The 24,989-nt window shown below is 43.4% G+C and overlaps 2 protein-coding genes across 2 annotated transcripts in view; one reads left to right on the forward strand and one right to left on the reverse strand.

Annotated features, from left to right (window-relative positions):
* Positions 1–18,251, reverse strand: part of DNAJC17 (DnaJ heat shock protein family (Hsp40) member C17) — a 39,699-nt gene extending 21,448 nt beyond the window's left edge. Inside the window, exon 1 of the mRNA XM_069105754.1 lies at positions 18,029–18,251. Coding sequence (XP_068961855.1) covers positions 18,029–18,106 — 78 coding nt within the window. The 5' untranslated portion in view covers positions 18,107–18,251. The remainder of the gene's footprint in view (positions 1–18,028) is intronic.
* Positions 18,252–18,348: 97 nt separating this feature from the next.
* ZFYVE19 (zinc finger FYVE-type containing 19) lies at positions 18,349–24,471 on the forward strand. Its single transcript, XM_069105753.1, has 11 exons — positions 18,349–18,562; positions 19,372–19,493; positions 19,758–19,811; positions 20,309–20,439; positions 20,785–20,930; positions 21,348–21,462; positions 21,606–21,815; positions 22,832–22,905; positions 23,302–23,391; positions 23,663–23,793; positions 23,948–24,471. The coding sequence occupies exons 1-11, from the start codon at positions 18,509–18,511 to the stop codon at positions 24,024–24,026; spliced, it is 1,206 nt and encodes a 401-aa protein (XP_068961854.1). The 5' UTR covers positions 18,349–18,508; the 3' UTR covers positions 24,027–24,471.
* The last annotated feature ends 518 nt before the right edge of the window (positions 24,472–24,989 follow it).

The following is a 24,989-nucleotide window of genomic DNA, read 5'->3' on the forward strand; positions in this document are numbered from 1 at the left end:
TCCCTATCCTTTGAGAGCTTAAATCTCTTTTCTATCTCCCCCCCCCCTTCCTACTATTCACATTTCCTGATTAAAACCCAATGGTCTACGTGACAACATGTTAAGCAGACATTTCTAGTGTTTTGAAGTTTGCAGTTTGACATTTCTTATCTCACTGGATCCTCGAAATAGTAAGTAGGGCAAGTATTATCTCTACTGCAATTTTACAGGGAGGAAACTAAAGATCAGAGGTTAAGTGACTTGCAGTTATACTCACTGCTGAGAAGTGTCTGGGTGCAGCCCCAAGACCAAGGTCTTCCTGATTCCAGGTCCAATTCTCTCCATTATGCACAGTCAGAGGAGTTAGGTTCAGATAATGGCCCTGTTAGCATGACCTGGAGCAAATAGACTGAATTCCTTGGTCTCAGTTTCCCCATCTGCATTCTAAGAGCATTAGACGAGAAGTTCCCAAAGGTCTCCTTTACCTCTCAAACCACAGAAGGAAAAGCCTGAAACAGGATACCCTGTGAATCACAATCCCTCTACAGATAGTCATAATGGGGAGGATTACAGAATCTGTGCAGACACCCAGCCCCTTCCTGGTAGGCTCAGGTGGCCCAACAAGACCCACAACTGGTTCTGTTAGGACCTGGAGGCTGAAGAAGCCTTAGCTCTTGAGAGCAGGACAAGGCCGGGAGCAGGGTTTTCTGGATGACATCTTGGGCTTGGCCCCTGGCACATAGTATTGTCTGTAACAGTTCACTTGTTCTCAGTTTTGCCTCCTATAAGGGAGTGAACAGCTGACTCACCTCCAAAAGCAAAGTGCCAAGGGTTTCAAAATATAAAAAAATAAAAATATATATATATATATATATATATAAAATAACTATCATTAATGCAGGCAAAACAGTTTTGGATCCTTCAGGAAAAGGTGTTCTAAAAAAGAAGAGGTTAACTTAAGTTCAGGGGCAGGTTTCTGGTTTCCCGTGCAATACAAGTTGGTGACAATAAGTAGTCCAAAGAACTAGTTTTAGCTATAAAAGACCAGACTGACTGGGAGCAGATAAGGAAATACCCATGGAGCCTGCTCTTTTTTAATGACAGGTAATAGAGGAACCATGCCCTGATGAATCAGCAGAAGGGAAAAAAACTACTAACAAACCATAGGGTTCAAGAAATGGGGACAATAACATGGAGCTACAGTCAGGATTACACAGGATTCAGTAGCTTCTACAGTAAAGATCTGGAGAGCTTGGAATATGACATATTGGTAAGCAAAGGAATTAGGATTTATACCCCAAAATCACCTACCCAGCAAAATTGAATATAATCTTTCTGGTGGGAAAAAATAAGACATTTAACAAGATAAAGGACTTTCAAGCATTTCTAATTAAAAGACCAGAGCGGAATAAAATATTTGACCTCATATAAGACTCAAAGGAAACATAAAAAGACACAGGGAGAAAAGAAGGTGGGGGGACTAATAAAGGGAGGGTACATTGGGGAAAGTGGTGATCAGAAGTAAAACACGTGAGGAGAGAAAGGGTGGAGGGTAAAAGAAAGAGAGGGATAAACCAACAAAAAATAGCATGGAGGGAAATACACAGTTAGTTATCATAACTATAAATATGAATGAAATGAACTCATAAAATGGAAGCAATAGAAGAATGGATTAAAAACCAGAATCTTACAATATGTTGTTTGCAAGAAACACATTTGAAGCAGAGATACATACATGGTAAAGGCAAGGAGCTGGAGCAGAATCTATTATACTTCAGCTGAAGCAAAGAAAGCAGGGGTAGCAATCATGATCTCAGATAAAGCAAAAGCAAAATAGATCTAATTAAAAGATATAAAGAAGAAAACTGTATCTTGCTGAAAGGTACCACAGACAATGAAGTCATATCAATACTAAACATATATGCATCAAATGGTAGAGCATCCACATTTTTAAAGGAGAAGGTAAATGAGTAACAAGACAATATAGATAATAAAACCATACTAGTAGGGGACTTCAACTTTCCCTTCTCAGAACTAGATAAATTTAACCAAAAAATAAACAAGAAAGAAGTTAAGGAGGACAATAAAATTATGGAAAAGTTAGACATGATAGATCTCTGGAGAAAACTGAAAGGTAATAGAAAAAAATATATCTTTTTCTCAGCAGCACATGGCACCTACACAAAAGCTGACTATCTATTAGGACATAAAAACCTTGCAACTAAATACAGAAAAGAATAAATAGTAAATGCATCCTTTTGAGATCAGAATGCAACAAAAATTACATTCAGTAATGAACAAGGAAAAGAGATTAAAATTAATTGGAAGTAAAATAATCTAATCCTAAAAAATAAGTATGTCAAAAAACAAATCATAGAAACAGTGACGACAATAAGACAATATACCAAGATTTACTGGATGCAGCCAAAGCAGTACTTAAGGAAAAATTTATCTCTCTAATTGCTTACATCAATAAAACAGAAAAAAAAAACATATCAATGAATTGAGCATACAACTAAAAAAAATAGGAAAAAAACAAATTAAAAATCCCCAATTAATCACCAAATTGAAAATCCTAAAAATCAAAGAAGAGATTAATAAAATTGAAAGTAAGAAAACCACTTAACAAAATTAGAAGCTGGTTTTATAAAAAAAAAACAATAAATAGATAAACCATTGATTAATTTGATTTTTAAAAAAGGAAAGAATACCAAATTATTGAAAACCAAATTATCAGAAATGAAAGGGGTGAATTCACCACCAATGAAGAGGAAATTAAAACAATAGTTAGGAGCTATTTTGCCCAATTACATGCCAATAAATTTGACAATCTAAACTAAATGGATGAATATCTACAAAAATATAAATTACCAAGATTAACAGAAGAAATAAAATACTTAAATAAATAACCTAATATTAGAAAAAGAAACTGAACAAACCATCAATGAACTTCCTAAGAAAAAATTCCCAGGACCAGAGGGATTCACAAGCAAATTCTAATAAACATTTAAAGGACAATTACTCCCAATACTATATTTGGAAAAACAAATGAAGAAGTCCTACCAAATTCCTTTTACAATATAAATATGGTGCTGATACCCAAAACAGAAAGAGTCAAAACAGAGAAAGAAAATTATAGATCAATTTCCCTAATGAATATTGATGCAAAAATTTTAAATAAAATGCTAGCAAAGAGATTACAGTAATATATCACAAGGATCATAAACTATGACCAGGTGAGATTTATACCAGGAATGCAGGATTGGTTTAACATTAGGAAAACTATCAGCATAACTGACCATATCAATAATGAAACCAAAAGAAATCATATGATTAATCTCAATAGATGCAGAAAAAGTCTTTGGCAAAATACAGCACCCATTCCTATTAAAAAAACACTAGAGAGCAAAGGAATAAATGGATCTTACTTTAAAATTATAAGTAATATTTATCTAAAACCATCAATAAGCTAGAAGCCTTCCCAGTACAATCAGGGATGAAGCAAGGATACTCATTACCACCTCTGTTATTTAACAATGTATTAGAAATGTTAGCTATAGCAATAAGAGAAGAAAAAAATAAAGGGATTAGAATAAGCAATGAGGAAACAAAATTATCACTCTTGGCAGATGATATGATATTATACTTAGAAAATCCTAGAGGATCAACTAAAAAACTTAATAGTTAAAATACTTAACAACTTTAGTGGACTAGCCATACCAGATCTAAAACTGTTTTATAAAGCAGCAATAATCAAAATTACTTGGTACTGGCTAAGAAACAGAGTGGCGGAATAGGTTAGGTACACAAGACATAGTAGTCAATGACTATAATAATCTACCGTTTGATAAACCGAAAGACTCCAGCTTCTGGGATAAGAACTCACTATTTGACAAAAACTCCTGGGAAAACTGGAAAATAGCATGACAGAAATTAGGTATAGACCAACATCTTACACCATATACCAAGATAAGGTCAAAATGGATACATGATTAAGACATAAAGGGTGATAACATAAGCAAATTAGAAGGGCAAGGAATAGTTTACCTGTCAATTTATGGATAACAAAAGAATTTATGATCAAGAAACAAGAGATAGAGAACATTATGAAATGCAAAATGGATAATTTTGATTACATTAAATTAAAAAGATTTTGCCAAACAAAGCCAATGCACCCAAGATTAGAAGGGAAAGAGGAAGCTGGGAAACAATTTTTATAGCCAGTGTCTCTGATAAAGACCTCATTTCTAAAATATGTAGAGAACTGAGTCAAATTTATATGAATACAAGTCATTCCCCAATTGATAAATGGTCAAAGGATATGGACTGGCAATTTTCAGATGAAGAAATTAAAGCTATCTATATTCATATGAAAAAAATTCTAAATCATTATTAATTAGAGATGCAAATTAAAACAATTCTGAGGTACCATATCACACCTATCAGATTGGCAAGCATAACAAAACAGGAAAATGATAAATGCTGGAGAAGATGTGGGAAAAATTGGAACACTAATGCATTACTGGTGGAGTTGTGAACCGATCCAACCATTCTGGAGAGTAATCTGAACTATGCTCAAAAGGCTATAAAACTGGGCATACCCTTTTATTCAGCACTACTACTATGTCTGTATCCCAATGAGATCATTAAATGGGAAAAGGACCCATATATACAAAAATAAAGATAGTAGCTCTTTTTCTGGTGGCAAAGAATTGGAAACTGAGAGGATGTCCATCAATTGAGGAATGGCTGTAGTATATAAATGTAATGGAATACTATTGTTCCATAAGAAATGATGAACAGTTAGATTTCAGAAAACCTGGAAAGACTTGCATGAATTGATGCTGAGTGAAGTAAGTAGAACCAGGAAACCACTGTACACAGTAACAGCAAAATTATTTGATGACTGACCTTGACAGACTTAGCTCTTCTCAGCAATGCAATGATCTAAGTCAATTCCAAAAGAGTCATGATGAAAAATGCTATCCACATCCAGAGAAAGAACTACGGAGTCTGAAGGCAGATGAAAGCATACTATTTTCCCCTTTTTTGTTTCTTTTTTTTTTTTAATTTCACATAGTTTTTCCCTTTTGTTCTGATTCTTCTTGCACAACATGACTAATCTTGGAATATGTTTAATATGATTGTACATGTATAGCCTATATCAGATTACATTCTGTCTTGGGGAGAAGGGAGGAGAGAAAATTTACAACTCAAAATCTTATAAAAGTAAATGTTGAAAACTAAAATAAGTTAATTTATTTTTAAAAATTTAACAACTTTAGCAAGGTTGCAGGATACAAAACAAACCCACATAAATCAACAGTATTTCTATATATTACCAACAAGTTGTACAAGAAATTATAAGAGAAATTCCATTTAAAATAACTGTAGATAGCTGCTAGGTGGCGCAGTGAATAGAGCACCAGCCCTGGAGTCAGGAGGACGTGAGTTCAAATTTGACCTTAGACACTTAACACAAAAACTAGCTGTGTGACCTTGGGCAAGTCACTTAACCCTGATTGCCCTCCCCTGCCCAAAAAAAAGAAAAAAAAAGAAAAAAGAAATCTTATTTTGGGGCAGCTAGGTGGCATAGTGAATAGAGCACCAGCCCTGGAGCCAGGAGGACCTGAGTTCAAATTTGGCTTCAGTCACTTAACACTTACTAGCAGTGTGACCTTGGGCAAGTTACTTAACCCCAATTGCCCAGCCCCCCTCCAAAAAAAAAAAAGCAAAAAAAAATTTTTTTAAAGTAACTGTAGACAATATAAAATACTTGGGAGTCTACCTGCCAAGACAAACCCAGGAACTATATAAACAACACTATAAAACACTTTTCACACAAATAAAGCCAGATATAAACTGGAAAAATATTAATTACTCAAGGATGGACTGAGCCAATATAATAAAAATGAAAATTCTACCTAAATTAATCTATTTATTCAGTGCCATATCAATCAAACTATCGAAAAATTATTTTATAGAACTAGAAAAAAAATAATAAAATTCATCTGGAAGAACAAATGCTCAAGGATATCAAGGGAATCAATGAAAAAAATGCAAAAGAAACTGGTCTAGACATACCAGATCTCAAACTGTATTATAAAATGTTAATTATCAAAACAATCTGGTACTGGCTAAGAAACAGAGTGGTAGATCAATGGAATAGATTACAATATAGTAAAAGATCATACTAGATTGGTAGATTTCAACATAGTAAATGACCATAGTAATCTAGCATATGATAAACCCAAAGACCCAAGCTTTTGAAACAAAAATTCATTATTTGACAAAACCTCCTGTAAAAACTGGAAAACATTATGGCAGAAACTAGGTATTGACCAACGACTTACACCATATACCAAAACAAGATCAAATTGGGCACATGATTTACACATAAAGGATGATACCGTAAACAAATTAAGAGAACATGGAACAGTTTATCTGTCAGATTTATGGACAAGCAAAGAATTTAGGACCAAAGAAGATATGGAGAGCACTACAAAATGCAAAACAGATTAATTTTGATTATATAAAATTTAAAAGTTTTTGTACAAACAAAACCGATGCAACCAAAATTATAAGGAAAGCAGAAAACTGGGGGAAAATTTTGCAACAATCTCTGATAAAGGTCTCATTTATCAAATATAGAGAGAGCTGAGTCAAATTTATAAAAATACAAGTCATTCCCCAACTACTAAATGGTCAAAGGATATGAACAGGCAGTTTCCAGACAAAGAAATCAAAGCTATCCATAGTCCTATGAAAAAACACTCTAAATCAATATTAATCAGACAAAGACAAATTAAAACAACTCTGAGGTATCACCTCACACTGAGTGGCTAATATGACAAAAAAGTAAAAATTTGGATGCTGGAGGGGATGTGGGAAAACTGAAACACTAATGCACTGTTGATGGGAGCTGTGAATGGTTAGAACTGATCCAACCATTCTGGAGGGCAGTTCATAACTATGCCCAAAGGGCTATATAACTGTGCATACTCTTTGTTTCAGGAATACCACTGCTAGATCTATATCCCAAAGACATCAAAAAAAGGGAAAAGGACCTATTTGTACAAAAGTATTTACAGTAGATCTTTTTGGGATGAATAAGAATTGGAAATCAAAGGGATGCCCATCAATTGGGAATGGCTAAACTAGCTGTAGTATATGACTATGATGGAAATGACAAGCAGGATTATTTCAGAAAAATCTGGAAAGACTTACATGAACTGATGCATAGTGAAGTGAACAAAAGCAGAAGAACATTGTTTACAATAACAGTAACATTGTTCGATGAAGTACTGTGAATGACTTAGCTATTCTGAGCAATATAATGACACATGATAATCCCAAAAGACTAATGATGAAATGTATTATTTGCCTCCTGAGAGTTGATATTGATTGAATACAGACTGAAGCATGCTATTTTTCACTTTCTTTCATTTATTGTCTTTTATTTGAGTCTTTATTTATGTGGGTTTATTTTGTATTTTGTGCAAAATGATTAATATAAAAATGTTTTACATAATTGCACATGTATGACATATCTGATTGCTTACTGTCTAAGGGAAAGGGGATGAGAGGAAGGGATAGAATTTGGAATTTGAAACTTCAAATAAAAATGTTAAAAATTTTTTTTAAATGGGAACAATTAGTGATCATGACCCTTTGTGTCTTTCAGGAGTTGATTTTTTTTTCCTTTAAGCCTGCAGAAGGCAAAGCGCATCTCAAACCCTAATTGTTCAGAGGAAGAAATCAAGCCTGACACCTGACATCACTGACAGGGAATAAGCCACAAAGATTCAGAAGCCCAGGCCTCGGCAAAACTGATGACAGGGGAAACCCCCAGATGTCTTTTCATTGATCAAGAATGTTGGCTTTTAGGAAAGTCAGCTCAACAGAAAGACAAATGTTAAGATAAGAATCTGTTCTCCAGTTATTTGCCTTAGCTGAAACAAAATCTACATTCAACAAATATTAGCCTATCTAAGTATCAACCAATTCCTTGAAGTTAACACTGTGTGACTTAAGGGGATATAAATACAGAGAATGAAACGATCCTTACACACTATGACCTTATATTCTCATAGAAGAAACATAAGTATGTAGAAATTAAAAATAATACCTAGAAAGGCTGTCACAGGATGTGCCTATAATTAATAATGAAAATAATTGCATAGTGTCTCCTCTGGGCTACCTCCCCACGTAGCAGCCAAAATCCTTAAGTTCAAGCCTTATGGGTTTATGGTTTATGTTCGGATGCATGTTTGGATATAGCTCAATGGGAGAACTGTAAGAACTTGGCTCCTAGGCTCCGGACTGGCTCTCTGATTTCACTAATATGTCTAGCTTCCAACAGAGACACTCCTTCCACCAATGCAGACTGGTTCTGACTCTTCAACTTACTGTCTTACCTCTTACCTGAAGCACATGGAGGTTAAGTGATCTGCCTACATTGTACAGCCAGTAGGTGTCAAAGGCAAGCCTCAAACCCAAGTCCTAATGCCAAGGTTGGCTCTATCCACTCTGCCAGGATGCCTTCTCAACAGGTAGAGATAAGAGTTTAGAAAAGGAACTTCTTATTCCACATTTCAAATATATATTAATATATATTTCTTCCTCCCCCACCCCACCATTGATTCTTGGGCTCATATGAAATAGATAATATTTGTTGAGAGAGGCGGGTAGAGGTAGAGAGAGTCAGAGAGAGAGAGAAATAGAGAACAAGAGAGACAGCTAGCTTAGCACAGAGCCTGGCACACAGTAGGCACTATATAAACGCTTATTATTACCTTCCCTTTCCTTCCTTTCTTTGCAGTGGGGGAATAGAGGGAGAGTTCACAAGTGTGAAATACTGAGTATGTCACATTTTAAAATTCTTTGTGGTAAGGGATAGATTTCTGGGAGGAAATCTTGGAGATGAAAAATCCAAAGATATCAATTTTTAAAAATCTATTATTAAAAAAGTAAAAATGAAGTGTATTGATTAGCACTTATTCTGAATACAGAGCAAGTATAAAAAAGCAGAATATCTTTAGGGATGCAGGGGCATGTATCAAGATTATACCTGTGTTTAATAAGAGACAACATGGTATTATAGAAAGAGTTGATGAAACAAGAACTCATTACATAGCTACTGTGCTCAGAGTACTGTGTTTACACCTCAAGGGGCTCAGTAGCTTAGTAGGGGCTGAGACATCAACAATTATAATTAATTATAATTCACATTATTACATGGCCTACTATATTAAAAAGTTATAAAACAAAGTGCTTGCTATGTAGGGTCTGAGGGGGAAAACCATTAGCAACTAAGAGGATCAAGGAAGGTTTCATGGAGGAGACTGCATTTGAATTGAGGCTTTAAAGGATAGGCAGGAATTCAAAAGCTGAACAGAGGAAGGGGATGCCAGGCAAGGGGGGACAGCCTGAAGAAAAGCACAGGCACATGAGAGTATAGCGTGTATATATTCATGGGACAGGAAACAGTTCAGTCTGACTGGAGAAAAGCATAAGATTAAGGTGGAGCCCCACTGAGGAAGGCCTTGCCTCAACAGCAGAAGAATCTGCACTTTACAAGTACATAAGGGGGAACTGCTGAAGATTTCTGAACAAGAGGAGTAAGTAACATGAATATAGGTTTATGCCACAGGTTGTTTTTTTTTTTCATATGTGGGGATTGGACTAGATAGCTTCTGAGGTCAACCAATCAACAATCAATCAACAAGCATATAGACTGTCCACTAAGCAGCAAGGGCTTGGATAGGATGGGACTAATGAGACAAAAATGAATTAGTCCCTGCCCTTAAGAAACTCACTCTATTGGCCCCTTCCAATTCTAAATCTATGACCTCTTTGAATTAAAAGATTAATCTGACAGTAGCTTGAAAGATGGTTTAGAAGGCCGAGAATTCCTGTAAGGTCTTCTCCTTGTGATTCAGAAATCAGAAGATCTGAGTTCTAGGCCTGGTTCTCTACCACTGACTAGCCACAGTTGCGCGCAAGGCTCCCCAAGTCTCAGTTTTCTTGTCTTTAAAATAGGATAACAGTCCCTGCCCTGATGGGGTAAGGATAAAATAATGAAATGTGTGAGGGAGTGCTTTAAACGCTGTACAAATAAAAAGTATTATTACAGCAATTCTTTCGGAAAGAAACTTCCTGGGACAACAGCATAAGCACGTCGTTGTAAAATGAAGAGTCCCTAGAGATGTCTAGCTTCTACACTTCAAAAACATGGGCTACTTTGGAGGGGGGGAGTGCAAAAGGGCTGGGAATGGGGTCTATTGACTTAAGTCTGAGAAACCTATGGAGGGAAATGAAAAGCAGGCAAGAAATAAGTACAGAGAACATTTTAAAAGAGCAAGATTAAGTCACTTTCAAGAGTCAAAGAAGAAAAATTGAGGTAAAATTACAACAGAAAATTTAAGTGAGAATTTAGGAGAGTGCAGGGAAAACTGGTACCAAAAAGGATGAAGAGTTCCAGCAAAAGCTTTGGTTCCCCAGGACTGACTCGGTACCCCAAACTTAACCCAGTGAACCCTGAGCCACCCTTTACCCCAATCCCTAATTCTGAAAAAAGACACCTTTTTTTTTTTTAAAGCAATTGGGGTTAAGTAACTTGCTCAAGGTTACACGGCCAGTTATTTCTGGGTGTGGTGCTAAGTATCAGAGCCCGGATTCGATCCCAGGTCATCCCGACACTGGAGCCGGTGCTTTTACTCGCTGAGCCACCTGACCGCCCCTAAGCAATTGGGGTTAAGTAACTTGCTCAAGGTTACATGGCCAGTTATTTCTGGGTGTGGTGCTGAGTATCTGAGCCCAGATTCGATCCCCAGGTCATTCCGACACTGGAGCCGGTGCTCTTACTCGCTGAGCCACCTGGCTGCCCCAAGACACCTTTTTTTAAAGCTCATAATCTTAGAAAGCAAGAAGCACAAATGTCTTTAGCTCTTAGGATGGACCAGACTTTTCTAGGACCTGGTATTCTGTCCAGTTCTGGGTCACTCAGGCCACAGCAACAACCTTTAGGGAAGATAGGAAGTGACACTGGTCCCAGGCTTCCCTGCATACATTTTAACACCCACTTGCAGCTTCCAAGTCCCATTGGTCAGATCCATGACAATACATGATCAAATGAGATAATATTTGTAAAGCATTTACCACCATGCAGGGTGAGAAGCAGGTGTTTAATAAATGCTAGCTTCCTTCCAAATGGTTTCCAGAGTATTAAGATTACATGAACAAAAACAATAGACATTTATATAATCATTTAAGGTTGGCAAAGCAATTTACATACAAATGAATGAATGAAAAAAGCATTTATTAAACACGTAAAAGGGCAGCTAGGTGTGAAGTGGACAGAATGCTGTCATCTTCCTGAGTTCAAACCTGACCTCAGACATTTACTAGTTGTGTGACCCTGGGTAAGTCACTTAACACTGTTTGCCTCAGTTCCTCATCTGTAAGATGGGGCAGAGAAGGAAATGGCAAACCACTCTAGCATCTTTGCCAAGAAAACCCCAAATGGGGTCATGACATAACTAAAATGACTGTGAACAAGCACACAAAAAAAGTGAGATGGCCTCACCTTTCAAGGGACTGGTATTCTAATTGTGAGAGGTAGCACACAAATGAAAGCTGAACCGCAGTGTGGATGGCCAGGCCCAGAAGACCCGAGGGTGCAGCTGCAGATGGCAAGGTCCATCAAGGGTTCTTAGGTTTCATTTGTACTTCAGATGTGCTGAGGATCCAGAGGGCACAGAGGCAGAGCAGGTATTAAGTAAGGCCTTCAGAGGCCATGGCTGAGAAGACAGCAAGGCTTGGTCATTCTCCATCTCACCAGAAAAGAGTTGGTGACTCCTATTTTATCCACCCCAATCATATGAACAGTCAGACAGCTTTGATGGGTACTGGGCAACCCAGGGAAGGTATGGGGTGAAGGGAACAGAGAAGAGAAGGGTGTCCCCAATGGTGTTGGGTCTAAGAGGTCTTCCCACTTCCCAGTGCTCTAGACAGATTCTGGGCAATTTCAATCCCAATTCAGTAATGAGGAAATTGAGGCTAGATGTGGCGAGGTGAGGTAATTTGCAATAGAATCATAAGCAGGATTTGAAGTCAGTTTTCTCCCGACTCTAGGTCCATTGCTCCTTCTTCTACATCAAGAGCCAAACTTCCCATGCCTCTTCCCTACCCCCATAATGATGATGATGATGATCATCATCATAGCTAACATTTATATAACACCTATCATGTGCCAAGTACTGCACTGAGCACTCTGGGAGGTAGTGTGATAGTAATGGCATTTAAAGATTCCCCCTGTATTGGCTTGGTTTTCAAATTGATTGTGTTAAAACCCAGAGCTTGTTAATCCCACCTGTGGGATGGACTTGTTGATGTGAAAAGAAAGTCCTGACCTGGGAGGAGCTGGTGACGTAGATTTGGAGAGACAAGAGAGAGGCGGAAGACCTTTTTGGAAGCAGCACCTTGTGGAGAGAGAGACTAAGAGAATTGCTGGTGGCCGCTTTGAATTGCCCTGGACTTTTGAGACCTGCCCCCTGAGCTGCCAAGGACTGAGGAGACATGGCTGTTTTGCTGGTACTTTGTCTGTCTGTTTTGATGTTGTTTTGCCAGATTTGTCCACTGGTGAAAGACAGTCCTTTTGTTGAAGAAGTCCTGGAACCTGGCTGTTCACTAAGAAGCCCTGAGACTGTCCTGCAGACAGAGAGTGAATACTGTCCACTGGTGAAGGACAGTGCTGTTGTTGCAGGGGTCTGGAGACTGTCCTGCAGACAGAATGAATACTGTCCACTGGTGAAGGACAGTGCTGTTGTTGCAGGGGTCTGGAGACTGTCCTGCAGACAGAGTGAATACTGTCCACTGGTGAAGGACAGTGCTGTTGTTGCAGGGGTCTGGGAGCCTTTCTGTTGGTTCAGAAGCCCTGAAGAAGGATTTTCTTGTTGTATGTTTACAGAAATCCTGGGAGAGGGCTTTGCTAATGTGTTCAGGGGTTCTAGGACTGTTCTACAGACAGAGGATGAATTCATGAAGGGACTGGCAATGTATCTTATGGCCTTGCTAAGCCTTGTCTCCCCAGGAACTAAGATTGCTGAGAACTTGCCTCGTGTCAAGATGAAGAAAAGACCTCCATTGGGGTATTAAGTGCTGTGTTTAAACTTGATGTAACTCTGGGGTAGATTCAATTGTGATCCAGGGGTGGGGAACTTTTGACCTTATGTTTGGAAACTAATCTCCATTAGAGAACTAATCTCCATTAGAGAAGAGGGGCTTTGTGGTGGATTAAATTAAGGTATAGCCTAGGGATGGAGAAGTATTTAGAACAGAGACTTTGTAATTGATTGAATGATTGGAAGGTCCTGGGGTGGGGTAGTACTTGGAGATTATTTAATCACGCTTAGTAAATGCTGTATTTTGGAATGATGTCATGTTTTGATCTTCTCTGTTCTTGGTTTGTCACTGAATAAAATGGAGAGCACCTATGCTGGTATTTTGAACCTTGGGAAGTTGCCTTTCCTTGGCATTACATTACAGGTAGACGCTATTATTATCCCCATTTTGCAGATGAGGCAGACAGAGGTTAAATGACTTGCCCAGGGTCACACAACCAGTTCCTGTCTGAGGCCAGATTTAAACTCAGGCTTCCTAGACTCCAGGCCAGGTGCTCTATCCAGTGTATTACCTAGCTACCTTGAAAGAGTTTCATCCATATTGGGGCTTCAAGGGGAGGTATACATATTAGCCAACAAGCATTTATTAAGTGCCTGCTATACAGCTACACTGTGTTAGGCACTGGGGATAAAAAGATAGGAATGAAGAAAGGGTTTACATTTTCTATCAGGGAACAACATATACCGTGTTTCCCCGATAATAAGACACTGTCTTATTATTTTCTTTGGACAGAAAAACACCAGAGGGCTTATTTTCAGGGGAGGGCTTATTTTAATGAACATTGACAGCAATTTTAATAAACAGGTAAATGTGAACAAAAAAATGTACCTTTATTCAATAAGCAAATCACTGGGGAAGAACAGGATGACGCGCTCACTGCTGCAGCTCTGACTGGATGCAGCTCGGAGCGCGGCGTGCGTTTCACAGGGGGGGGGGGGACAATGCATACAGAGAGTACCGTAATGTAGCGTGTAGTACAGGGGATCACCTTCACTACAGTAGCAATCTCAATAGGGCTTATTTTCGGGGGAGGCCTTATTTTAGAGGAATCTTACACAGTAAGGGGAGGGCTTATTTTCGGGATAGGTCTTATTATCGGGGAAACACGGTAATATATGAGGAAATTAAAAGTATGTACAAAATAATGGGAGTTGGGAGTCTAACAGCTGGCCTCTGACAGGAGAAGATGGCCACTGAGTTAGACTTTGGATGAACTTGAGAATGCTAAGAGGCGATGGTGAGGAAGGGGTGTTTCCCAGATACGGAGGGCAGGAAAGGGGGAAAGGGAGAGAAAGAACATCTTGGAGAAGGAACAAATGCATGTAAACCAGTTGGATCAGAACACAGAAGGGAAGTAATGTGTAATAAGCCTCCAAAGGAGGGATGGAATCAGGTGGCAAAGAGCTCTAAATGCCTAGAAGGAGTTTGTATTTTATCTCAGAGGCAATGAATAGGGAGCCAAGGGACGTTTCTGAACAGGAGAGAGATAAGCTCCAACCTGGCTTTAGGCTGGACTATCACTTCAGAAGCTACATGGAAGAAGGCTTGGAAAAGGGGCAGGCCTGGAGCAGGGAGATTACTTTGGAGGTGATGAGGGCTGCCATGGGAGTAGAGAGAAGGGAACAGATGGTAGAGAAGCTGTGGATGTAGAATCAGCAAGAGTAAGGAGTCAAGGAGGAGCCCTCAACAGAAATAAGGAAATTAGAGGAAGGGCCGGTTTAAGGAGAAAGGATGAGTTCTATGTGTTAGGTCTGAGAGAGATATTGGGGCTGCACAAACAGATCTGAGCCATTGCACAGAGATACCATACAATAAAGAAAATACAAACAATATTTTGGTAGTACCTACTCTGTGACGGGCATTGTGCTAAGCCCTGGGGATACAAATAAAAAAATAAACTGAGGATCTGATGGGGCAGCTCTCACCATTACTGTAAACTCCACTGTTACCTCTATGACTCAGAACAAAGGACATGAATGCAGAGTGTGGGCTTTGCCTTGTTCTGCTCCAAACTTTCTATTAGCCTTCTCACCTTCATCAGCAAGCAGAATATGCTTCCCATCCCCGCTGCTCACGCAGGTCATCTTGCCCCCTCTGCCCTCCCAAATCTTTCTACTAGGACCAGCACCTATTGGACCAGACCTCCAGAACATCATGCTCACCCGTCCTTAAAGAAGTGGATCAGTTCAGCTTTGAAACTGCTGCCCAGAGGCTGAGCTAGCTTGACTGACAGGTAAATGCAAACTCAAGTCTCCCACAACATCTAGCAAACCTGGGACCAGATCACAAGTTACATCCCATAAAGCTGTATACCCCTGGATTCCATCTTGTCATCTACCTACCTCCTTGGACCACAGTAATCAAATCAATAATACTGTTGCTTCTGGAGAGGGCATGTTACTGCCCTGTGACTCCCTTCCCTGGCCACCATTCCTCTACATCTGTTGTTTCCCCCCTTTAAAAATGGGGTCCCTGAGGTAGGGGACTATCTCTCTTTTGTAACTGTATTTGCTCAATCAAAAAGCATTTATTAAGCACCTATTATATGCCAGGGCCTATGCTAAGGCATAAGTTGGAGAAAGAGATGAGGAGGGAAAGCATTCCACTTAGCACAATGTTTCACGAATGCTTTTTAGATTTTACTTCTTTTCCCCCTTTCTTCCTTCCTTCCTTCTCTTCTTTTCTCAAACCAAATGGCAAAAGAGAACCTTATGATACAGTCCATAAAGCAATGGTTTCAGCATGGAGCTTTTTTCTCTTTGAGAAAGCCCAGGTATTTTCTTTCCATGCAATTCCACAAATATTTGACTAACTCCCATGTAGGAGGAAGGTTTTGTATTGGATATAGGAATTAATAAAATAGAGTCCTTGCCTTCAAAGTGCTTATAATCTAATATTGAGGTTTAAGAAAATCTATAAATCTAGAGTATATAAAATACAGTAAGAGAGATACAAAGTGCTGTGATAGTTCAGAAATCACACCTCATTAGGAGAAACGTGAAGAAGGCATTTGGGATGTGCCAGATTCCAACAGATGGAGCCTCCAGATACTGGAGGAGCTGGCAGGCCCAGCATACACTGCACTAGGCGGCTTGGAAAGGTGGGTTGGGGCCACACTGTGGCCAATGAATGCCAGAATAAGATATCACTGAAACTTTTTTTAACAGGATATTCACAACACAGGTCAGATCCCATACTCAATAAGCTCCACTGGCTTCCTATTACCTCCAAGATCAAATAACAAAGTTTGACATTTAAAACTCTTCCTAACCTGGCCCCCCTCCCACTCTTCCCCAGCTGGAGGATGCAGCCAAATTGGCCTACTGGCTGTTCCTCATGCACCACTTCCCATTTTTGCACTGGCTGTTCCCCAAGCCTCGAACGTTCACCCTCCTCATTTCTACTTCTGGCTGCTTTCAAGTTCAAATTCTGGTTTTTTGTAAGAGCCCCTTCCCAGCCCAACAGCCCCTTCCCTCACTATTACTTTCATATACTCTCAATAGTATCAGTCATTTACACGTTGCCTGTCTAATTAGAATGGGAGCTCTTTCTTCATATCCCCAGCCTGGCACGTACTAATGGCTTAATAAAATATTGTTGACTAACTGCTTTGGGTCATTTTATAAGTAGGAAAATGTCCTGACAGAACTAAACAAACACCATACCCTTCTAACAATAACTGTTTAAGTAAGCAAGGAAGGAAATGGAGGGAAGAGGGAAGGAGGAAAGAAGGAAGGGGGGAGAAAAGGATTGGTGAGGGAGCTGATAGAGAAGAAAGAGGATGATGGAGGGAGAGGCATGCTGGTGTTGAGATCAAAGTTGGGAGAGGAACTGGTTCAGATTTGCAAGAATTCACTTAAATCTTCCCATCTCAAAAAAAAAAAAAAGCCAATGGGAGCTTTATTGATACAAAAGCATACCGGCCTGAGATTTAGCAAGGACCTAAACAAAGGCCCCAATATAAGAGAAGAACCAGACTTTTATAGACAGAAAGTTATACAGCCTGTAGGATGATTTTAGGGTTTCTTACAGGAGTTGGAGATTTAGGGACAGGATAAGTCTTGCAAGACAAGGACATTGGGATGAGGATAACAAATGACACAAGACAAGGGAATCTTATGACCCAGGAGGAGGGGGACACAAGGAATTCCAAGGTCCAGGACAAGGGGAAAGTTTTATGGTATTTAAAGATAATGGAAGTGACTTAGGGACGCCCTCAGGCTCAGGAGGGCCTCACAGGGTATGGAAAAAGCAACCCTTAATGTTAACCCTTAGGGCACCTTTTTATCCACATCACTGGGGGATGAGGAAGGGAGGAAGAAAGAGGAAAACGGAATGAAGAGGGGATGGGAAGAGAGGGATGAGGAGGGAGAGAAAAGTGGGAGGAAGAGAGGAAAGAATTAAGAGATGGAGAAGGAAGCGGCAAAAAGGAAGAGAGAGCATGGGGGAGGGGAGAGGGGAAAGGGAGAAAAGGGAAAAGGGAGAGGAAGGGGAAGATGGGAAGGGGAAGGGGGAGATGGAAGAGGGAGGAGAGGAAGGGGGAGAGGGGATAGGAGGGGGAGGCGGAAGAGGGAGACGGGGGAGGAGGGGGAGGCGGAAGAAGGGGAGGGAGCAGGGCAAAGGAGAAGTTGCCACAGTCCCCACGGACGGCGGCCCTCCCGAATCACAAAAGGCTCCCGGACCTGAGAGGGGGCCCAGTAATGCCCAGAAGGTGCCCAGACCGTTGGCCCAAACCTGGGGACTGTAGGCTGGGAAATGCTCGCAGGCCTCGGTCCCGAAAGCAGCCAGGACGCTGCTCCTCCACCCGGGGCAGCTCCAGCTTCTGCTGCTGTCGCCGCCGCTACCACAGCCCGCAGACTCTCACCTCTTTGTCGGCCGCCTTCTCCCCGACTCCCAGGAGCGCGTACAGGTCCATTTGCAACAACTCCTTGGTCACCGCCATAGTTCAGATCCCCGAAACCGCCGTTTTCCACCGCGAACTACAAATCCCAGGAGCCTAAGCGCGGGCTCTCGCTAGGGAGTCCCTACGTCCAGCCGACCATGCGCTCGCTTTTCGGGTTGGAGGCGCTTTGCCCCCTGGGAATTGAAGTTTTCTTGGAGCACTCCGAAGGCCTCCAGCTCGAGGAAAAGAACTACTCTTCCCAGCAGGCATCGCTCTAGACCCAGCAGGACCGAGCCCGGTCTATCCAAAGGCCTCTTGGGCTATTAAGGGGCGGGGGCACCTGGAGGGGATAGTTGTGAGTACTGGGTGTTTGCTTGGGTCTGTCTCGTCGACTTAAGAAGGTCTGGCTGCGGAGGGGCAGTGTCCTGGCGGCCCGAGGAAGCTGTCTGTCCTGCCCTGGAGATGGAGGGCAGGTGCTATGGTTGCGCTGTCAAGTTCACTCTGTTCCGAAAGGAGGCAAGTCTAGTCCTTCCTGGAGCTTGCGGGCGGCGCGCCCTCCCCCTGTAAAAATCATCCCACCTCCTGCCCCTCCTACCCCTTCTTCTTTGCCCACCTTTGCTCCCTTCGTCCCCTCTCCGTATCACTGAAACCCCCCTCCCCCTTGGCTCCCATTATACAGGCTGCCCTTATCTGCCCTCTCCTTTCTGGCCTGACCTTTTGGTCAGCGTGTCTTCATGGCTTTCCATGCCACCAGGACCAGGTGGACCCAGCTGCTAAGGCTCCCTTGTCATCAGCAGGGATTCCTTGGGTACCCCCCAGATTGTAGTCTTGGGCATGGTACCTGGCATGCTTCCTGGGCTGTAAGAAGAAGGAAGTACTTCAGTGTGTGAGGAACCGCAGCAGACTAGAGTAGAAGGATGGCGACATCTCCATGTACCACCCTCGGCCAAGCTGGTCCTCATCTGTGCCAGGGACAGATTGAAACAGGGCAGAGCTTCACCCCGCCCTCTCATCAACTGCTGTCCAGAAGAAAAGAGTCAGCCACATCTCTGGTGGCAGGAAACTGAGAAGAGGGCAAGAACTTTGTAGAGGATTTTGTTTTCTCTGGTCTGCTGAGTGTGCTCCTGTCTCCATAGCTAACTCTGCGGGGCTTAGAGGCCACCCTTCCTCTTCCCATCTCCCCCAGCTGTGGAAGTGATTTCCCACTGTTTCCCTCCTCAGAATATCATGTGGTCTGCGTACTGAGAGATCCCTGCGGGAAAAGTACCCCAGGAGGACCAGATGAAGTGTAAGTGTGGGTTTCTTGCCTCTTGTTTTTTGTGTAGTGTGCTTGTAAGAACTGTGGTCGAGCCTTCTGTTCCAACTGCCTCTCCTTCAGTGCAGCTGTACCCCGCTTTGGGAACACCCAGCAGAAGGTCTGCAAGCCGTGCCATGAGGCGCTGAGCAGGTGAGCACTAGGTATGATCAAAGCAGACACAAGAGCAGCCTCTGGCAGAGGGGCTTGATCATAAATTAGTGCATGTGACAGGGGCCAGGGGAAAGTTCATTCAATATGATGTTTCTGCGGCTCCCCATGCTCACCTATGTAAGTTTCTAAGTCTGTAATATAAGGCTCTACCACAGTGAGGTTCCATGTACACTGGAGGAGTGCTGTGTAGTATGGTAGCAGTGCCTGCAGGACTACCTATGACTTTGAGCTTTCTCCTTACAGAGGGCCTTCGGAAGCCAGCGTCTCCAAGTGGTCACCCCCTGAGAACTACAAGAAGTAAGTGCTGGAGGGGTAAGGATGGGAATGAGTATGGAAACAGGTAACTCAGCTCATGCTGGGCTATAGAGTCACAGGGACTCTCTTTGGAGACTATCTTGTGACCCAAAGGATTATAGAATGTTGGGAAAAGGTCCACCTGGTCCAATATTCTGCACTATGATACCTGTCATAGTATAGAACTTTCACCAATTTATGCTCACTCAGTCCTGGCCTCTCTGCTAGTCTCTTGCTGGGTTAGATCTGGGTAGTACATAAACCAAGGCTTACAGCTAGATTCCACCTTGAAGTGACAACTTTTCTACCTGGGGCACCCCTTTCCAATCTAGGCTTTGGAATTTCCTTGATAATTGGAGAAGTCCTTTTCTTACCTACCTCTTCCGCTTACTTTGAGAAACCCAGAAAGCAGGCCCTGCCCTTCAGTGCCTTTGCCTGTACCAACCACTGGTTCCAGTGACTCTTGCTTTTCAGCACCCTCCATTCTCTCCCCCCTATAGGCGTGTTGCTGCATTGGAGGCCAAACAGAAGTTCATTGCTCCCCAGGGAGTGGTTCGGCCACAGGGACTGTCTCAAGAAGACCAAGTCATTGCCAAGCGACTTGAAAAACTCCGACAGGAAACCAAGCCTAGTGAGTGGGACTGGGGATGGGTCCAGGTGAGAGCTGATACAGTGGAAAGAGCCCTGGATGTGGAGTCATCAAGTCCAAAACCTGCCTCTTTCACTTACTCTCTCTTTGACTTTGGGCAAGACAACCTCTTGGGGGCCTCAGTTTCCTCACCTGTAAGATAAGAGGGTTGGTCTAATTAACCTCTAAAATCCCTTCTAGTTCTAAATCTTTGATGCTATGAACTCTGAATCATCTCAGTGAGAAGGGGAACCTCAACGTCTAAGGGCCTATGTGTAGAGGACTGGGCACTAAAAATCCTGGAATAATTCTAGGAGCTGACTGGTAGCTTTTCTGTGTGTGCTGCAGAAGTGGTGCCTTCCCAGGCAGAGATCGAGGCCAGGCTGGCCGCTCTTCGGGATGAGCCTCGAGGCCCCATCCCTTCCACTGAGGAGGTGGAGACTCGACTAGCTGTACTTCAGGGCAGGCTCCCCCCGTGCCAGGCTCCCCGGCCGGTAAGAGCTGTAACCTACCACATGGGGCCTTTGGCCTACCCAGCTGAACATGAGTTGAAGGATAGGGAGACAGAGAACAACAGATGTTTGGATAGAATCTGCATTTTGTAGGCTGAGAGAATCCTATATTGATTTTTATTACCACACCCCTATTTTTTTGCACTGGCAGGCCAGGTACCTTAGGGGATTGGGGAAGGGCATCCAAAGATTCATAGAACATGTCTTTGGGTCCCTGGTTGAAGCCACAAAGTTGGTTGTCTGCGTCCTACTGTCTCTGTTGCTTATCACCCTGAATGGTATATCTGTTTCTTGACAGGGACGGCTTTTAAATGCTGTACCCCAACCCCCCCCCCGCCCCATCTGGGTGTTATGCCTTTGGGTAGCTCTTCCTGAGTGGGGTTCTCTCTGCTGATCCAGGTCCACCAACCTCCTGACACCAGGACACAGGCCCAACAGGCAGAGGATCTTTTGACACAATTAGCAGCTGAAGTAGCAATTGATGAAAGCTGTGATCAAGAAACTCCACCTTCAGGTAATCTCTTGCTATCCCCTGTGCCTGTCTATTCCCTCAGGGATGATTTACTATCACCTCCTAATTAGGGAAGATAGGACCATCCTAGTCCCTGGTCCTCAGCTCCCCCTTCCAACTTTAACCCCAACTATGGTTTTCTTTAGGTGTCTCTCTGCAAAATGACCTTAACCGGGAGAGCCCAAGGGGCTGGAACATTGGCCCTTCTGAAATGGCCCACCAGCAGCTGGAAGGAGAGAAGGGCAGGCTCCTGGCAGAGGCAGCTGCTGAGATAAGGGAGGAGAACACTCGGCAGGAGAGGATCCTGGCCGTTGCCAAGCGGCTAGCTGTGCTTCGGGGTTTGGACCCTGAAGGAGGTAGGGAATGGGACTGGGGAACACCAGGATTGGGCCTGCAGTGAAAAGGGACTGCTCCTGTCCTACCATGCATGGTGCAGCAGCCCAGTGGGAAGCAGTGTCCCTGCACCCTCCATCAGGAATGAGCAAGTCCCACTTTGGAGTTGGCAAAACTTCAGTGCCACCTGCCCCCTATAGGTAGATATGAGGCTCAGATGGGGCGGGCAAGCAAAAGGGTCTGGCTCTGATCTTCCCTATGTCCTGCACTTTCCCTAGAGTCTAATGTTGAGAAAACTCATCTGAGCAAATGCTCAGGAGGTATGCAGTCTTACTTTCACTAGTCAGTCCCTAAGGTGGGTCTGATTTTGGCAGCCTAGCAAAGTGTACTCCAGGCCATTACAGAAACTGCCATCCTAGGACAGGCTCAGTGTCCTCATAACCTCTCCCTTCACCAATATCCCAGGCTGCCAGAATGACATTATTAAATCAGTCTGTCCGTGTCCTCTCCTCCCTAGCCACCAACATTCAAATTCCAGTGGCTTCCTGACCTCAGGAATCAAACAGAAAATTCTTGCTAGGCCCCTTCTGCCCTCATGGGCATCTTCCATGCACTCTGAGATCTAGCCACACCGGCCCCCTGGGTAGTCCTCCATCTCCCAGTGCTGTGCCTTTCAGTCACTGTCCCAGCACACTTAGAATGCTCCCCTTCCTCACATCCGGCCCCTGGCCTCAGTGCCATCTTCTCTAAGAGGCCTTCGCCAGTCCCTTCTGAGTATTACCTCTCCTTTATGCTCTCTGTCTTGTCTGCACATAGTGGTTTGTGCATGTTGTCTCCCCCATTAGACTGAGCTTGAAGGCAGTGACCTTTCTTTTCATCCCAGTGTTTAGCACCATGCCTGGCACATAGTGGTTAATAAATGCTTGGTGACCAGCTCATTGACCTAAACCCAACTAGACTGGGAAGGGAGGTTAATGTCTACCCAAGAGACATCTTCTCAATGTTAATTCCCGCCCCCCCCCCCTTCACTTGCCTTTAGTGACTTTGCAGAATTATCACTTCCCTGACAGTGATGAGGATGAAGAGGAAGCCATCCAGAGAGTCCTTCAGCAGGTAAGGCCTTTCTGACCCATACCTCAGTTTCCCTGCCTTACCTGTCTCCTGTTTTTCCCTCACTGGGTCTTTCCCCCACTGCCTGCCAAGTCCTTCCCTCCAGAATGCACATGTACACACTCCCCCAGGGCTGGGGAATGGCTGCTGTTAAGGCTCTACTCCTCTAGTTGAAGACCGGCTCCCATCCAGCCACAGTTCTGCTTTGTGCTCCCTGGTGTCAGTGGGGAGGTAGGAGCCAGAACAGCGAGGAAGGTGAAACAGCAGGGGTGGGGGGCAGTGGCCCACAGGTGGGGACTAAGTGGAGAAGGTCTCAGGGAGACCAATGAAAGAGAAGGACCCTTAGAAGTGCAGAGAAGAGGCTGCTGCTGGAGCCCTCCTCTTTCTTTCTCTTTGCAGCTTACAGAGGAGGCTGCCCTAGACCAGGCAAGTGGCTTCAATATCCCTGCAAAGCAGGTGCCTCCACCCCAGGCTCAGCCAAAGGCTAAGGTGAGACACCTTGACCACTGGCCCTCAAGTATGGTACAGGAGGCATGGGGTTCTGGATTTGAATCCTGGCTCTTCTAGTTACCAGCTGTATGACCTTGAGTAAGTCATTTAATTTCCTTGGGACTCAGTTTCCTTATCTGTAAAATGGCTAGACTGGGATGGCCTTCTGGCTCAAAGCCTATGATCCATCTTTGTTATTGGACATTGTCCCCATCACAGCAGTGCCCTGGGGGGGTTAACCTCTACCTGTCTGCCCTCCACTTCTTTCCAGGCCCAGGCTAGGGCCCCCAGGGCTGAATCAGAGATGGCAGAGGAGCTGCCCTGGTGTTGCATCTGCAATGAAGATGCCACTGTGCGCTGCTATGGCTGTGATGGCGACCTTTACTGCCCACGCTGCTTCCGGTGGGGAAAGGGGACCCTCTGCTGGGGCTGCCAGAGGCATTTCGGAGTGCAGAGGGGTGGGGGGAGATGGGTGCCCAGGGAGCGGGTGCACATGCTGGGAGTGGGTACACTTCACAGGATTAGCACTACTGACCATTGCCCCTTTTGCCTGCAGGGAGGGCCATGATGCCTTCGAACGGAAAGAGCACAGGACATCTGTCTACTGTCCTCCCTCCACAGGACGAGAGCACTAACCCTGTTGAGACTTTGCTGGGGTTGGTCCTGCTGGAAAGGCAACCCTGTAGTTAGTTCCTTGAGATGCTGGGGAAGGGGCCTGGGTGTAATGGTTCCTAGTTCTGCCTGCATCTCAGAGGATGCTCCTTGTGGGTGCTACTTGGAGGACGGAGCCAATGCATGAGGAAGCCCTCCTCTGTAGCCTTGGGCTTCCCAAGGAAGAGGCGGGATCCTCTTTCCTAAGACAAGGGAAGGGACCGGGAGTCCTGGGAAGGATGCACCCCAAGTCTGCTAGACAGGAGGGGCTGTGTAGGGGAAGGAAAACGGAGGACATCTGAGCACTTCAATTCATACTATAGTAATATTAACAGTCTTAAAACCTGCCCCAAAAAGCTGTTCTCTCTCCTGGTCACTGGAAAACACAGCACCTTATTAACCTCCAATAAAATGTATTAACTCTCCAAACTTGTGTCCTCTCTTCCCTGAAGCCACAGGAGACACCAAGTAGAAGGGCAGAAGTAGGCCAGAGACTACTTCTGGACCTTGTAGGCCAGGCCGAGGCGTCGGGCCTGGGCAGGGATCCAGCCTCGCACCACCAGCCTTGCGTGACCTGACATAACTGCCTCCATTTCCTCAGTGCCTCTGGTGCTGGGCTTGAGAGTAGGAGGGATGCCTGGACCTGAACTCCTGTTCAGTAGCCAATCCTCACATTGTTTCTGTATCCAAGATCTGTGCAGTATTGGCTTCATTCCAGACGCAGCTAGGTGGCGCCAAGCCTGGAGTCAAGAAGCCCTCAATTTAAATGCTGCCTCAGACACTTACTAGCTATGTGACCCTGGGCAAGTCACTTAACCCTGTTTGTCTCGGTTTCCTCATCTGTAAAATGGGGATAATAATAGCACCTCCTTCCCACGGTGGTTGTGAGGATACAGTGACACAACAATTGTAAAGTTGTGGTAATGATGGACGTAGCCCTGGGACGT

The sequence above is a fragment of the Petaurus breviceps genome, unplaced genomic scaffold (assembly GCF_028583685.1).
Source record: "Petaurus breviceps papuanus isolate PSGF00001 unplaced genomic scaffold, PetGlider_PUasm1.0 77, whole genome shotgun sequence".
NCBI classification, from domain to species: domain Eukaryota; kingdom Metazoa; phylum Chordata; class Mammalia; order Diprotodontia; family Petauridae; genus Petaurus; species Petaurus breviceps.

Bases quoted from the DNA above. Each gene is read 5' to 3' on its own strand.
- ZFYVE19 (XM_069105753.1), top strand. From the start codon at position 18,509: ATGGAGGGCAGGTGCTATGGTTGCGCTGTCAAGTTCACTCTGTTCCGA. The intron at 20,440-20,784 runs GTGAGTGGGACT...TGTGTGCTGCAG, and splicing joins CCGACAGGAAACCAAGCCTA to AAGTGGTGCCTTCCCAGGCA. The intron at 23,794-23,947 runs GTGGGGAAAGGG...TTTTGCCTGCAG, and splicing joins TACTGCCCACGCTGCTTCCG to GGAGGGCCATGATGCCTTCG.